At 39.4% G+C, this 13,512-nt stretch overlaps 1 protein-coding gene across 1 annotated transcript in view; it reads left to right on the top strand.

Moving 5' to 3' along the window:
* The window catches only part of xpo4 (exportin 4), a 79,550-nt gene that overhangs the window by 53,058 nt on the left and 12,980 nt on the right, over positions 1-13,512 (top strand). The window contains exons 9-13 of the mRNA XM_008305763.1: positions 6,018-6,192; positions 7,529-7,705; positions 7,828-7,970; positions 8,642-8,787; positions 9,799-9,976. Of these exons, the coding sequence (XP_008303985.1) occupies positions 6,018-6,192; positions 7,529-7,705; positions 7,828-7,970; positions 8,642-8,787; positions 9,799-9,976 (819 nt within the window). The remainder of the gene's footprint in view (positions 1-6,017; positions 6,193-7,528; positions 7,706-7,827; positions 7,971-8,641; positions 8,788-9,798; positions 9,977-13,512) is intronic.

Genomic DNA, 13,512 nt, shown 5'->3' with positions numbered 1-13,512 from the left:
TTATGTCTTATTTTCTTGTCATATAAAACAGAAATAAGCAGCAAATCCACCCACTGCAGCAGCTGTAACAAGAGGACAGTTGAAGTTTTTACTGTGAAACATGTCATAAAGACTAATAATTAAAAATGTACGCATTAGTTTTCTGGTCTTTGTTTCGACTACAGAGGATCCTGCATAACTTTTCCAATATCACTCTAAGACACTGCTGAGGGGAATAATGATGAGAATGCATTTTAATCTCATTATTATTGTAAAGTTCTTTTAAATTCTTTCAAATATTTTGGGACAGTTTGTCTGTTGTGGTATTTTAATGCAAATTTGATTAGGAATGAGCCCATTCAACAGTTTTATCTGTCCACTCACCTGCAGCACAATTTGACCTCTGTGCAGTTGTGCTTTGTTTCTCACAAATGTTAAAATGCTACTACATTGGAATGTCTTCATCCTCTCAGCAACAACAATGACCAACAATGGATTTGTCTGTATCAAATCATAGCTGTGGTTAAATCAGTTTAGGAGAGATTAGATTGCACTTTATTCTTCCTCACCAGTGATGAAACTCACTGCAGTACAGATACAGGAAAAGAGTACAGACAAGTAACAGCAAGAAAAGAGAACAAATAAAACACCAAATAGGAAAAGCTGAGAAATACAATACACTGAGGCTATACAGTGTAGAACCATGTTATGGAAACTATGATTTAAAATAAAATAGATGAATAAAATAAAATATGATGCAGCATGATGTTGCACATGAGGTAGATATGTTGCACATAGCATGGGGTATATTGCACGGGAGAAAGCTGGGTATAATATTGCATATTATACAACGATGCAGTATGGAGATAAGAGCTACAGCATGTTGTTATAGATTCTGACAGCGGCTGGAATGAAGGACCTGCGGAAGTGCTCCTTCTTACACCGTGGGTGTATCAGTCTGCTGCTGAAGGAGCTGCTCAGAGACCCCACAGGTGTTGTCCATGATGGATGTCAGCTTGGCTAGCATCGTCCTCTCATCCACCTCCTCTATGGAGTCCAGTGGACAGTCCAGAACAGAGCTCGCTCTCCTGATAAGCTTGTTGAGCCTCTTCCTGTCCCTGTCCGTGTTGCCTCCACTCCAGCAGACCACAATGTAAAAGACAGCAGAATCTACCACAGAGTCATAAAAAAAAGAAGAGCCCTGCACACTCCAGAGGACCTCAGTTGTGAGAGATATATGCTTTCATCTGTAGTCAAATGAGCTACTGTTGAAAAACAATTTGGTTGTTTACAGCTGGACAAAGTTAATTTCACACAGAATTCTCATGATCACATAAATGATCCCAATGCTTTTAAATGTGATTATGAGGAGATTTCATCTGGTTAATGTGAGATTTTCCACAGTAGAATATCAAAGAGTGTTGACATTGCTTCAAGATTTACTAGCCTCTCATCATTACCATCACAAACTTTAATACACAGCATGCTTTGGGAAATTGTCTACATCATTCTCTATAAATCAGGTTTATAGGCCTGCAAATGTTGTCATTTTTAGGCTGATGATACCCAACTATATCTCCCTGTCTGTCCTGAAGTTGCCAGCAGCTTGAGATGATTAAATGTTCAAAGCATAATCTTTTTTTCCCCAGCTCAGTGAAGTGCCAGAACCTTATTTTACATTTTATGTTTTTAATTAATTGGGATTACTTATTAAAAATCTGTTTTCTCTTTGACATGAAAGATTTAGTTTTTGGAAAATTCTTGTCAAATGATGTTGAACATAATTCAGCAATAACAGGGAAAACTTACAGAGAGGGGAATACTGTATATACAAGCGTCACTGTTATGCCTGTAAGAAATGTAATTCTTTCAAATCCAAACTAAACCCTCTGTCAGGAATATGTTTAGATTGAAATTTTGACTTTGAAAATCAAGTGAAGGCAGGGTTTCCTCTTTTACCATCAGTTAAGGAAATTTCTAAAATCAAATCATTTCTGACTCATACTGACCTTCATAAAGTTTTGACCTGCCTCTGCTTTAATTATTTTCATGTGCAGCTCAAAGCGGCGGTACGGTTTCAAATGTGGATGCTTTTAACAATAAGAGAAGAGAACCTTGTGGTCCTATTTTTATCTCTCCATTAGCTTCCAGTTGCTCTTGGAACACAATTTAAGATGTTATTGTTTGGGTATAAAGCCTGAAATGGACTGACCCCAGCCTCTATTTTTGACCTGTTTTGCCAGCAACTACAACCTCAGTCCTCCCTACAACTGCTGTCTTTTCTTTGGTGCACCCACTGCATTGAATTGATTGTGCATTTTTTAGTTTCTTCTATTTGGGGCAAGGTTTTGTTGTCGAACTTTCTATTTGAGTGCTTCTGTGATACCTGAGCAACACAGGACTTATGTTGTTATTATACCAGATTAAATCCTTTCCTTGACTTGTATTATCTTGCTTTTCCTAAACAGCCTCTCAAATACAAAATACTTTTTTTCTGAGAAATATAATTCATTGTTTTCTTTTAAATGATTCCTTTTTTTTTTAAAGCATCTGTACTGATGTTTTTATAAGGCTAGATCAAACGTGAAAACAATGTGAAAGGGCTTGTTCATTCACCTACAGAGAATTATCACCTTAATCTGCAGTTTTCCTCAGTTCTACAAACCTTAGTGAGTTTCAGCTCGCTGTTCAGCTGTCCGACCCACAGCTTTACTGTTTTCATTGACTCTCACAGCTCTCATAAAGTTGTTTTGTTTTGTTTTTTCTTGCCACAATGGGCGTGTTTTGCTTTTTAGCATTTATAAAATGCCCTAAAAACCCACTGTACCTGTCAAGTATGTACTTAAATATCTTAATTATTAGCATTGAGTATCTGGTGAACATAGTAGTTGCTACAGAGCCAGATCTTTCTCTCTAAAACTGGTAGAGACCCAAACAGAGCTAAAAGAGATTGAATGTTGGATTTACATTAAACATGGTTCCAAACTCGGTAACTTCTGGATAGTTGCCAACTTTTGTATGTCACTGAGCACCATCTTGAGTGAATTTCCTCCTCTGTGTTTGTACAGCAATTTTTCAACTTGAGTTTCATTTCAAGGAAGAGGAAGAAGCCACAAAGGAGGCAAATCTGATAGTTGACAGTCTGACACTCTGGAGGAAGAATCATTGGTTTGAATTTCACTGTTCTTGGAAGCAATAGTCTCTCCCACATCAAATACTGATGTTTGGTCTCTGAGTCGCAACTGTAGATCCAACTTTTGTCACCAAGTATTGATCCTCTACGTCAGAGGTGTCCAATCCTGGTCCTCGAGGGCCACAATCCTGCATGTTTTAGATGTTTCCCTCTTCCAACACACCTGATTCAAATGATCAGGATTGTTATCAGGCTTCTGCAGAGCTTGATGATGAGCTGATCATTTGAATCAGGTGTGTTGGAAGAGGGAAACATCTAAAAAATGCAGGATTGTGGCCCTCGAGGACCAGGATTGGACACCCCTGCTCTCCGTGAAGCTGGGTCATCACGGGCCTCTTGACAGAGATCCTTGCAGACTTTGACATGGGGCTCCTGCTGGAGGTTCACAGTGAAATCGTAAACGCACACCTGCAAGTAGTCACAGAAACACATGTAAAACAGGTGCCAATGTTGTTCTCATGCAGAATCCTGATTCTGAAGAGTTGCTGCTTGTACCTGTTGCATATTCAAGACCATGCAGTGCTTCTTGTATTCTTGCTTTGCCTAAATAAACGGGTCTGAAACTTTGTTTCCTGACTTAAAAAGCCACAATACTTACCAAATACACAGTGAGATTCAATACTAATACTTGTATGTAGTTTTCAAGTCATGCTGTGATCTTTAACTAATCGTTATTGAAACTGTTGTAGAAACAGAAGTAATGGTGTTTATGGGATTAGCGTGTGCAAGGAGCAGGGAGATCATTATTGAGCGCCAATCAGTCCAGTAGAAGTACTTGAGTCCATTTGTGGGTGTGTCTGCAGCTCTGATTTGAATTAAGGGGCCACACTTACATGTATAAATAACAGACACACAATTTGCGCACAAGCTCGCTGTTAAACCATGTGACTGAGTTAGAAGGGCTCTCTCTCTCTCTCTCTCTCTCTCTCTATCTTTTTTTCTCTCCCTCCTCTCTCCCGCTCTGTCTGTAATCACCTATTCTTGGAGCTTTTTTCCAGTTGCCTCATCGGAAAACCATGCGGAGAGGGATGGCCGATCCGCAGTGATTGAACAGTTCTGCTCGCAATTTAACTCCATCTGATAGGGGTTAGCAAGGCCTCTCACACAGCGTTTCTCTGCGCTTGTGGATGGGTGTGTCCGTTCAAACGCAAAGGCAACATGAAAAATGTGGAAATACGCTGAAAACTTTGGTTTTCCTCATCACACACTGCTCTATTTATTTTATTGGAGATTGTCAGAGAAGTTTGCAGGACCTGTGACGTTGCATAAAACGGGCCAGACTGATAATTTTACACGTTGATTTTTAGCTTTGCACAAATATATTTATATTCTTGTGTCATAAATGACGAGAAATTGCAGTGAAAAATGTAATTTCACTCATTTCATTTAAAAGTAAGCGTGTTCATGATGCATAGTTTATTTGAGTTTCCTTTAAAATGTTCCTCTCAGTCCATGTTTTGGTCACAACAATCACTAAAAAATGTTTCTGTTGTATATTTGTCTAAAAATTAGCATTATTGGGGATTTTTTTAAACTCTGAAATATTAAAGTTCAAACATGGCTGCAGAATTAGAATCAGGATTCTCTCGGACAACTTTAGAGAAAAGAGTTTTTTCATTAATAACAGCCTCTGTAATATTATTTTGCCTGTGGCTTTGTGATGGTGTGGTGATGTGAGAAATAGCAATTTCTTTGTAGTTATTGTGTAGTTGATGTATTTTGTGGTGTTCTTGTAGTGGAGTAGAGACACATTGCTTTGTAAAGTATGTTTTGGAAAGTTTCACACACATTTTTGGTGCAATTCCAAGCAGTTTCCAGCCTGGTTGTTTGATTCTGACTTGTTTGTTGTGTGTTTTGTTGTACATCTGGAACTTTCGCCCTCCCCCAATTGGTTCCCTGTCCGTCTCTCTCAGAATTTTGGGCTTTGTTGTGTTTTTCATTTTCTGTCTGCACACAGATTCGTTACGTCGTCTAAAACACAGTCCTGTTGTTTCAAACACAGAGAAATGAATTGAAGTTGGGATTTCAAAATAGTTAGATGGACAGCAAAGTTTCAAACTTCATGAGACTTGGTTAAAACAATGAATTAAACTATATCAAACGTGAGACTTGATTTTTCTTGTATTTGTATATTTATTTTTAAAGACATGTCTGCATTGCTCTCTCTTGTGATCCTTTGTCTGTTTATATGTACAAGAACTGCACAGTAGCTAGATTTGTCCAAACTGTACAAAACTCAGTTTCCCTTTTTATATCTGGTCAAAAATCTGGTCTGCACCTGTCACTCTGAGCTTCACGGTCTGATTTCACGATAAATCTCTCTTTCAAAACAAGAAACTGAATTATCTTTTTTCCGTGTCTGCCTGCTGCGCTATGAGGCAGAAACACCATAAAAATAACCTCAGATGCAGCTGTGGAAAACTGCTCAGGGGTCAAGTTGCCCACGAGTTTTGGTTTAGGATCAATTTTCATGCCTGTTTCCAAACCTCAGTCACCGACGGGTAAACTGGAAAGTGACCCTGGTTGAGCCTCGGCTTCACCCTGGAGAGTGGAAACTGTCCTTCCTCAGGCCAAAGCAGGGGTTTGGATTGAAAATGTAAACGAGCCAGATTGAACTTTGTTAACCTTTTTCTGTCAAGAAAAAGATATTGATTTTTACCGCTGGGCGTAATACTACTGGAAGATGGAATCTAAAATTCACATCAGGTTTTACTACTAAGCTACTGAGCTTACTGCATGCTGATTTATGTTTTTTACTATATTAAATACTTGTAGCTCCATTCGTGGACATCAGAAATCTGTAAGATCTGATTCTTATACAACATTTTTTCGTCTCCTTTCTCAGGATTGAGATTGAGGACTCGGAGGCGGTGGGCATTTCCAATATCATCTCAAATCTGATCACCATGTTTCCGCGGAGTATTTTAACGGCGCTGCCCAGCGAACTCTTCACCTCCTTTATCAACTGCCTCACGCTGCTCACCTGCTCGTTTGGACGCAGCGCCGCCCTGGAGGAGGTGGTGAGTAACGACGCCTTCAACCACCTCTCACAACTTTCTCTGAATTGAGTCAAGAATTAATGGAGAATAAACCCAGAGGTACTTAAATCTAAATCCATTTAAATAGATCTTTACAAACCTAATAGGTTGCTGTAGTCATGTGTGGCTGCAGGTAACATTAAAGCAGCTGACCAGGTTTGCTTTCAGATTGCAAATAAAATTCTGAATTTCTAAATTAGAGTTTGTAGAAGTAATGTCAGCTTCCCACATGTGGTCACCAGTTGACTACACTTTTTGCAGTCTTCAAGTCTCATAGGCAGTGTGTCGCATCATATATAACGCCCGAAGAATAAAGAAAATATCCTGCACACTGTTGTTCACTTTTCCTCACTTTATTTACTGTTTTGAAGGTCTGCGTGCCTAAACGTAGTCACGGTATGTTCTGACTAACATCTGTAAGACTTTATGATGTGCAAGCACTTTGGGTTCCAAAGAAAAAAATATTATTTGGTTCTTTCTTCTTTATTTTTTTATTTTAGCAAATATTTGAGTCTTGAAGAAGTAAAGTTGCTCATTTAAAAGCATTGATTACCTCTGAAACGTTTGCAGAACCTGCTGAGTCTCGAGATCATTGCAGACGAAATAATTTGTGTGTGTTTCCATTGCTACATCAATGGTGGACGGAAATGAATGAATTAATGGCATTAGACAGTAATAATAATAATAATAATGACTTTTTTTGTATAGCACTTATCAAAAACAGCTTTACTATGTCATATACTACAAAAATGAACACAATAAAATACAGTATTTTAAAAAAAAAAAGGAATAAAAAAGAAACAGTTGAAGATTAAAAGAAAAAAAAACGGTATAAAATATAAAAACAATAGGTGAGTTTAAACCTAATATAAAGCACTGCAAGACTCAAATGCAACATCAAGAACAACATTCAGTGACAAAAATAATGAACATTTTACATTCGTAAGAAGTCATTCAGAAGTCTTCATGAATGAGGAACGTGCCAGAATTCCTCGTCCTTGCTAACAGCAGCTCGGTCCTCTTTTATCTTTAAGCTTGAGGTAGAATAGTAAATGAATATAATCCTAAAACAAATGTCTGTAGTTTGGGACTGGTGGTTAGGCTGTGTTGCATTATAAGGAGCATTTCTCACAGTTTTCCTGTGTTCTATAGACATAATTGATAGTTGCATCCCTCGATCAGGGGACATTTTGAGAAATTATTGCTGGTCCAACCGAATTTCATTTTCAGTTATTGTTTTCTTTTAGAGAAACAGCACACTAGAATGTGGCAGGTCTGCCGATGAAAATCACTAAACTAACGTCTGTTATTGTCTCAGCTGGATAAGGACGACATGGTTTACATGGAGGCCTACGACAAGCTGCTGGAGTCGTGGCTGACGCTCGTTCAGGACGAGGAGCATTTTCCTCGCGGCTGCTTCGTCCAGCCGGCGATCCAGGTCTTCAACTCGTACATCCAGTGTCACCTGGCTGCTCCTGACGGCACCCGCAACCTGGTGAGACTTCAGCATACATCCTCATCATCCTCTTCTCCCTGATGTAGTCCTTTTTTTCTTTTTGCACTTTCTTTTTGCAAATCATAAAACCCTGAACCTTTGCTTCCCTCCCGACCTCTCAGTCAGTGAACGGCATCTCGTCTCACGATGAGGAAGAGATCAACGAGCTGCAGGAAGACGACAGAGAGCTGTTCTCAGACCAGCTGTCCAGCATCGGCATGTTGGGGCGGGTGGCTGCCGACCACTGTATCCCCCTGCTCACAAGGTAAACTCATCAAATCTAACCAGATGCTTAGACCTCATTTCCACGTACCACTGTGCCGGAACTCCTTTCTTATGAGGGCCACCGTGATCTCAGTTGTATCTACGAAACCCCTTTTATATTTTTCTGGTTCAGGATTTGCCTCATGTGCGTTGAAAAATGTAGTGGTGCATGACGAGAGGCTGAACTGTATCGCCTTTTTTTTTTTTTTTAAAGCTAACAGACTATTCAGTTGTTTGACTATGTTGACAGTCAAATTGTCTTAATGTTTATTTGCAAAAGAAACTCATCAAGCTAGTTTTAAAAGTTTTTCACGTTCTCAAGTCAAATTTTGGACTGTAAAATAGCAGAAGGAGGAGTTTTGAAGACACATCGGAGAATGCTGAAGTTGTGAATGGATTTCCGTTGAGTTGTGTATGTGGGAACGAGGCACCGGTTTGTGCTTGTTGTATGTGGATTGTAGTTACAGAATTATTTAACCAATGAAAACAAATGGTTGAACTGTAACCGATGCATGCTGCAAAGCTATAAACAGTAACTCCAACTAATCAGTTTCATTTCAGTGTGTTTAAACTCTGGCAACATTTTAGATTTGCGGATTTGATTTGTAATTTTGAGACAAACTGTGTTTGTGTTTCCCATGTTGACGTCTCTCCTTTTGATTCCTGCTGCAGTCTGCTGGAGGATCGAGTGACGCGACTTCACGGCCAACTCCAGAGGACCCAGCAGCACCTCATGGCCTCGTCTGACCTCGGATCAGTGGACCGCAAAGTCCTGGACGACCTCTATGAGGACATCCACTGGCTCATACTGGTCTCAGGTGAGCAGCACGGCAGGAAAAAAGTGTCTTTTACTTTTTAAAAAGATGAAAAACAACTGAGCGTCTCCTGGTTGAACTCTTAGATTTAATGAAAAATGCTGCATTACCTCAGCGTGACCAGTTTCCCTACAAAGATTCTAAAGTTTCAGTTTCCACAAAGGCTTCGCAGGCTTTAACGACGAAGGCAAAGTTTACGAGAGGCCCAATGATGTTCTAATACAATAGAATATGGCTCTTTTATGGTGCTCACAAATGACTTTTCCAGTGCAGAATATTCCACTTTACTGACACTAGTTGTGAACAAAACTCCACCCAAGTCTGTGGGTTTGAGAAAATGAAATATTGTCTCCGTCTGCGTCATTTAAGCTGCGCAAAGTGTTATAGTGGATTTCTCACCATAAACTTACCATTTAGGCTGGGTAGACCACTCTTCCAAAAGGAGGCTGAATTTTGTTTTATTTATTTGTTGAAATGTTTGGCTTCTATGGTGGAGTTCAATAAAACACTACAACTGGTACATCCAAGTGTTAAAAGAAATAGCACCCTACCACTGAGAAAAGTTGGTTAGTTGTTGAGCTGCACCTGTTCTTGTGAAGGCAACAGTGTTTTCGTATTTGATTCTGATAGAAAGCTGGATTTTAGAGCTGCAACAAGTCACTGTTTTCATTATTGATTCATCTTTCTTCCTTTATTTTAGATTAACCCTTTCATTGTAATATATAAAATAAAAAACACATAGTGATGATAGTCATTCACATTCGTCTAGAACCTAAAAAAATATTCAATTTACTATCACATATCATGAGTAGAAAAAAATAAGAAGGTAGAAACTGAAAATTATGGGCATTTTTCTTTATAAACGATACTTTACTCTGATCATTGCAGATTATTTTCCTGTTAACTAACTTTAGCTCTGCTGTAGAACCTATCTACTCTATATTTTTGTGTCTAAAGTTGTAAAAAGTGAACACACTGCAACATGCCATCTGTATCTATGTATGCACTCTGCAGGGTATCTACTAGCAGACGATCCTCAGGGTGAAACCCCGCTGATCCCCTCAGAGGTGATGGAGTTCTCTATAAAACATTCGACAGAAGTGGACATCAACACGACGCTGCAGATCCTCGGCTCGCCGGGGGAAAAGGCCTCGTCCATACCGGGCTGCAACCGCACAGATTCTGTCATCAGGTATCGTTTCTGTTGTCTCAGAGGCTCATATCATGTTTTTTTGGTTACAGCTTACACAACCTTGACAGATGGATGTACACTTTGGAGTCCAGTGATTCACTAAATCTGTAAGATGGGCTGTGAAATGTTTTGTCTTCTGAGAGTCTGAACACTTTGGCTCTAGCTGTTGATAGAACAATATAATCAGAAGGTACATTCATCAGCTGATTTAGAGCTTTCAGTCATGTTATTCTTGGTAGATCTAGTCACTTGGTCGCTAGGGAGTTGTAGATGTATTAGTTTTCATTTTTTATGAGCGCCTAAATCTGTTGGAAAATTGTCACATTAACTGCTTTTTCCAAAGAATGAATCCTAAAGCTCAACTTCATTGGATCTGTTAAGCCAACCGAAACCCACAACCCAGTGGCAGGTTTGAAAGGCATGTTATCTTTAGAAAAATCAATACCTAATAACTGAAAGCCTTGTTGGAATTTAAATTAAATCCCACTAAATTAAATTACTTATCTATGATGGCAGTTTGTTAGGAAAATTATCCAAATCTGAGCTTAACATAGTGATGTTGTATTAAAATCATTTTATTATTTATTTTATTTAAAATAAACCCTTTGTTCTAAACTGATTCTGTAAAATAGAAACAATTCTACACAATAATTTTAGAATATTTAAAAACCCCACATTTGTTAAGATTTTATTCTTGCACTTTGCTTGCTGGGCTGCAAGGTGCGTCGCCTCGCAGCAAGGCAGCGAGGGTTTTCTCGGGGTTCTCCGGCTTCTCCGGGTTCTCCGGCTTCCTCCCACATGGTCCAAAAACATGTTGAGGTTAATTGCTGATTCTAAATTGTCCGTAGGTGTGAATGTGAGTGTGCTTGGTTGTCTGTCTCTAAGTGTGGCCCTGTGATAGACTGGTGACCTGTCCAGGGTGTCCCCTGCCTTCACCCTGAGTCAGCTGGGATAGACTCCAGCCCCCCACGACCCTAGTGAGGATTGAGTGGTGTATAGATGATGGATGGATGGACTTTGCTTGCTGTTAACCAACTTTTTAACAAATGTTATAAATGGAGAAACTAGTTTTTAGTTTTTATTTTCCAAAAAAAGCACTGGTTGCTTCTTCTCTGGACACCAGCTCTTTAATGAATTGTTTATTCCCTGTAGGGTTTGAGGTATTTGAATTGACTGAGACTACACTGCTTATGAGTAGTCAGGCCTGAGTCTTTCTGGCATTGAACGATAAGAATTGGACGGTAGACTGCTTGAGCCTCTAAACTAATTAAGGAAGTATGTGTTTGGAAGGTGAAAGAGTCTGAGCCTTACTTTCTGCATACAGTAGCTGCTTCTCCGTCAACAATACAAGACTGTCGCTGAACTGTGAAGGTCTCCGCTTTGAATTTATGTACTGGAAGGACTGTTTAGGCAACCATCTGTTCAAAAGATAATGCTGCACAGATCTGAAACGTCTTTTCGACACTTCATAATACCAATAAGTCAGGAACCCATCGAGCAGCAGCCATATAGATTGTCGTAATGGAATAGATGGCACTGCTCTGTGTCCGGCAGTCCTTTGTTGTGACACTTGGTCTCACTTAACCAGCCAGCAGCCTCCATAAAAAATCTCCCAGAATAGATTCCCTCGCTGTCCGGAGTTAGGTGGACTTTCAAGTGTTGTCACTGTTATTGTCTCATAAATCTAAAGGTGGGTTAGTCCCTTTGCATTCACACAGGAACACCTTCTTAATGTGCAGCCAGTAAAACAAAGTAACACTTGGTTTAAATAGTGCAGCTTGAAATGCATTAGACTCAAGATAATAAACTGTGAAGCTCAAACATATACACTCATGAACACATATGATAAAACACAGCATCATAAAACTGTCACGACTATTACACACATATAAACTGTTTAAAGATGAGACACAGAGACGACTCCTTCACTCTCCTGAACCTTATTCCCTCATAAGACAGTCTAACAAAAACGAATTTGGCCTTTCTCTCATGAAGATGTCAAACATTTCCAGGCAGGAAATAGTGATTATTTAAATATTTCTTCAGCATGTTAATCCGTTTGTATGATTTGGTGACCTACTGAGTGTATAAGATGTCAAAAAACAGTGGGAAACACTCCGCACAATTCTCCAAACTGACGTCTGTAAAATGCTTATTTTGTTTGACCAACAGTCCAGAATCAAAAGATATAAAATTTGCACTGACATAATGTGGAAAAGAGACAGAAAATATTCACATTTGGTTATTTTTTTACTCAGTAATTAAGAAACAGTTTTTAAAATTAGATTTGAATTAATTTTATGTTAAATTGTTTGACTCAAATATTGCTTAAATGTTCAGTTTAGAAACAGTTTCTCTCCTTTTGTAGACAGAATAATTGTTCTAATGATAAAAATAATCTTTATTGTTTGTCATGCCTGTATGCTCAAGTATATATAAATGATTTTCTGCTGCGCCACAGCTCAGGATGACTGTAATGTATCCGCAGGGCTGCTGAAAGAGTTGTTGATCAATAAAAATGACGAGGAGGCTGACATTTCTCACTTTTAAAACTTATATAAGAGCAGAAATGTCTGCTTTGCACTGTGATCGATTGTAAGTCACACAATCCTTGTGCGATTGTTGAACATTAGTACAAAATTACATCGCTTAAAATACACCAGCAGATAATTAAATAGACCGAAGCATGCAAAGTGTGTCTCTAGTTGCCGTTACCTGATAGGATTTATTTTTTGACAGCAGTTAGCTGTGCAGCCGTGGGCTGTTCGTGGCTGTTTGGCAGCAGCTCTGGATGCTCGTCTGTGTGAAGGCAGTCGTGTTTGTGTGAGTGAATAATCACAGCGACGACAATAGGCAGCCACAGCAGCCGGTGATATTGTCTGTTGAAGGTCATTGTGCTCCAGTGTTTTCTAGATTGTTCATTATGTAGAAGTGTGTGTGTGTGTGTGTGTGTGTGTGTCAGAGGGTTGACAGCCACGACAGAGGATTGCGGAGACGAGCGGCTGATGGCATCGGGTTTCCTAATAGCGGGCGGCCGACCCCGGCCCCGTAAATGTCAGCATGGTTTTGTTTTCTGCAAACAATGTGAAACTGTGCGCTGTCCTCGGCGGAGGGGGACGGACGCATAAGCTGCTTTAAGCCCTCTGTCTCTTTGTCCTTTACTATGCTGTGTGTGTGTGTGTGTTGGCAGACTTGACATTGTGAAGCTCACTTTCACCCACACACGATGACTGTCAACTAAGATTTGATCGTTTTCTTGTAGGTGTGCGCTGTATTTTCCCTGGTAGCAATAAATACAATAATACCATATTAAATACACCTGCATACATACAGTTGTCCTCAAATGTATTCATCCAGGCTTTCTTTGTGTTATCTGGTTCAACAAAATCTTAAATCCCAGTCAGAGACGGTCGCTGTCACAAGTTTTTTGTTAACCAGGTGTTTTTTTATTGGACTTTCTGCATGTTCAATTTGTTATAATGGAGAGCACTGATGAATATTATTGCAGTATAATGCATCACTACTGCACACAATGC

The sequence above is a fragment of the Stegastes partitus genome, unplaced genomic scaffold (genome assembly GCF_000690725.1).
Source record: "Stegastes partitus isolate 25-593 unplaced genomic scaffold, Stegastes_partitus-1.0.2 Scaffold2608, whole genome shotgun sequence".
In the NCBI taxonomy this organism is placed as follows: domain Eukaryota; kingdom Metazoa; phylum Chordata; class Actinopteri; family Pomacentridae; genus Stegastes; species Stegastes partitus.
This window is presented reverse-complemented; position numbering and strand designations above follow the sequence as displayed.